The sequence below is a fragment of the Sardina pilchardus genome, chromosome 19, assembly GCF_963854185.1.
Source record: "Sardina pilchardus chromosome 19, fSarPil1.1, whole genome shotgun sequence".
NCBI lineage: Eukaryota > Metazoa > Chordata > Actinopteri > Clupeiformes > Clupeidae > Sardina > Sardina pilchardus.
This window is the reverse complement of record NC_085012.1, coordinates 13,962,610-13,965,541: the sequence shown is the minus strand read 5'-3', so window position 1 is coordinate 13,965,541 and position 2,932 is coordinate 13,962,610. Positions and strand designations below refer to the sequence as shown.

Below are 2,932 nucleotides of genomic sequence, written 5' to 3'. Positions count from 1 at the left end.
CACTGCGGCATCCCTACGGCTGCTGCTGCCCAGGAGAGACCCACAGCGGGCAACGCCGCCAGCCTGGCACAGGAGCCGGCCGAGGGCGCACGGGGAGGGTACCCCGGAGGGGAGGAGCCGGAACGGGGCAGCCCCAAACCCCTCCACCCTCCTCATCATCACCAACACCACCCCCAGCAACACCACTCGCAACACCACCCGCAGTACCACCCGCAATACCACCCGCAACACCACCCGCAACACCACCCCCAGCCCAAACCCGTGCCCCCGACACCCCCCCGCCGTACGGCCGAGAGCCGCCTGGCCACCGCTGCCCTCCAGAGCCAGACCCGCGAGGCGGTCAACGCCTCCAACTTCCGCACGGTGCTGGCCGAGGCCTCGGCGCCGGCGTCGGTCAAAGAGGCGTTCCCGCCGCCGCACCCCTCCCTCCTGCGCTCGCCCGGCTCCTCCTACCCGCTGAGCCCCGAGGAGGACCCCTACGGGCACACGCAGACGCACGCGCGCCCCTCGGGACGCCACCGCAGGTGCCCGCCGCCCTTCCCCACCCAGCCCGAGAGCCTGCCGCCGCACCTCGGGGCGGGGCACAAGGTGCACGCCAAGACGACGACGTTGTCGTCGTCGTACGAGGGTCACTACGGGACGCTTGGCCCCCGGTCGCTGCACCAGTCCATCAAGTACAAGGAGCACTACCGGGACGAGCACCCGTCCACCACGCATCACTTCCGCCGCTCGGGTCAGTGGTACGCCCCGCTCGAGGGGGCGCTGGTGTACCCCACCATCCGCCGGGTGCGCTCGCTCCACGCGCCGCCCGAGGACCGGCCCTTCTTCTTCCAGAACAATCCGTACGCGTCGCGGAAGGCCCACACCGAGATCCACCAGGTGCAGCCCTACTTCGAGAACGGCAAGGTGCAGTACCGCTACAACCCGTACTCGGACTCGCCCTACGGGGGGGACCTGGACGGGCACAGGGGGCGCCAGTACGGCCACGGGCACGGCCACGCCTACACTCTCCGCCGCGTGCCCGCTCCGGCGCCCGCCCCCGTGCCTCCGGCGCCCCCGTCGAAGATGACCTGCGCCCCCCGAGGGTGCTACCCCAACCCGCTCAGCCACGTCATCCCGGAGAAGGACTACGGCTTCCAGAGCCACGAGGGCTGCTACTTCCCCCGGGCGGACGACGCCTCGCTGCCGCCCGTCTGGACCTCGGAGCCCCCCGACCGCCACTTCCACCAGGCCACGCTGCGCAGGGACAGCCGGAGCAAGAGGAAGCCGCACGGCGGCACGACCGGTCAGCAGCAACAACAGCAGCAGCAGCTGCTGCAGCAGCACTACGTGGGGGTCAGTCCGGTGCGCGCCAGGCCCGAGACCAGCCGGCGGGAAAGCCGGCACGTGAGGCACCGCTCGGACTCCGGCAGGGACCTGCTCATCTCCACGGAGGAGCCCGGCGGCCATTTTAAAGTCACCATGGTGTCCCAGAGCTCGCCGGAGCAGCTGTTCTCCGAGGGAGAGCCGTCGTCGTCGTCCCACGCGGAACAACAGCAGCAGCAGCAGCAGCAGCAGCAGCGGCGGAAGACGGAGCTGGGGGCCAGAGAGGCGCTGATGCTCAAACAGAACAGCGCCCCCTACAGGAACGTGCCGCAGGAGAGCCGGCCTCTGCCCCCGCACCTCTCCCTCCACAAGGAGTACAGCTGCCCCGACTTCAAGCACACCGACAGCGGCGGCGGCGGCGGCGGCGGAGGAGGTGGCGGTCACTCTCGTGAGCCCGAGCGCGCTCTGTACCGGACCCTGAGCAGCCGGTACCCGGAGGAGGAGTTGTTCTACTACAACCCGCGAGCGGGGGCCCGCGGCGGGGTCAGACCGGAGCGCTCGCAGAGCATCAAAGGGCACCTGCCCTCCGAGCGCGAGCGGGACCGGGACCGCGAGCGCGCCAAGATGGAGGCCGAGCCCTGGGCCGCCCACTACCACCAGCCCAAGGTGCGCAGCCACAGCTTCGTGGCGTCCCGGTACGACACCATGGAGGGGTACGTGCCCGTCCCCTCGGCCCAGCCCCGCACCCCCAAACCGGGGCCCTTCCCCAGCCACGGCTGCATGCCTCCCAGCAGCCACAGACTCTACTCCACCGCCCTGGGCCAGGGGGGGTTTCAGGGGCAGGTGAGGCCAGAGGCAGAGGTCTACGTGGAGTGATCTATGGAAGGGGGGAGGGGGGGGGGGTTACGGGAGAGGAAATTAAAGGCTGGGGTGGGGTGGGGGGGGGATGGGAGGTCAAGAAGGCATATGAGACAGGATGTTGAAGAGTGTGTTTGGGTGGCATGGAGCTCGTGGAATAGGGTCTGAAAAGGTGGAGGTCGGAGCTGGGATTGGGTGGGGGATGATGCACAGAGGTTGTGAGACAGAAGATGAGAGTGTGTGTGTGTGTGTGTGTGTGTGTGTGTGTGTGTGTGTGTTGGGGGGTGGGTGGGCAAACTCCACAGCCTCTGCAGGACAGTGGCTAGAACGCCAAGACTGTGTGATGGAGATGGAGAGAGGAGCGGAGACTGGAGGAGGTTCTGTTGAAAGAACTCTCTAGAAACATTGCACTGTGCGGACGGGGAACCGGAGAGTAGACGACAGCAGACTGGATGGAACCTGGTCATGAGACCAAATGTGGTCTCTTGGGCTGTAACATGGGACCACTGGACTGGGTCCTTCAGCGTATGTGATTACAGCAGAGCGGTTTAGACAGAGCCTTATAAATAAATATATTGAATATATAAAGATGTTTTAAATTTCTTTCTTTCCATGTTCATTGTAGAGGATTTTTATAAATATTTTGCCATCATTTTCACCACTAATCGAGGCTTTGTGGTTGTGTATCATGAAAATGCCAAAACATTAATTATTTAACCAAATAGTTTTTTTTATTATTATTTCTGTCATGGACATGGCTAAAACAGGG

The 2,932-nt window shown here is 64.8% G+C and overlaps 1 protein-coding gene across 1 annotated transcript in view; it reads left to right on the top strand.

Moving 5' to 3' along the window:
- The window catches only part of arhgap32a (Rho GTPase activating protein 32a), a 38,616-nt gene extending 36,435 nt beyond the window's left edge, over positions 1–2,181 (top strand). Inside the window, exon 20 of the mRNA XM_062521928.1 lies at positions 1–2,181. This exon is cut by the window's left edge and continues 491 nt beyond it. Within this exon, the coding sequence (XP_062377912.1) occupies positions 1–2,181 (2,181 nt within the window).
- Positions 2,182–2,932: the final 751 nt, after the last annotated feature.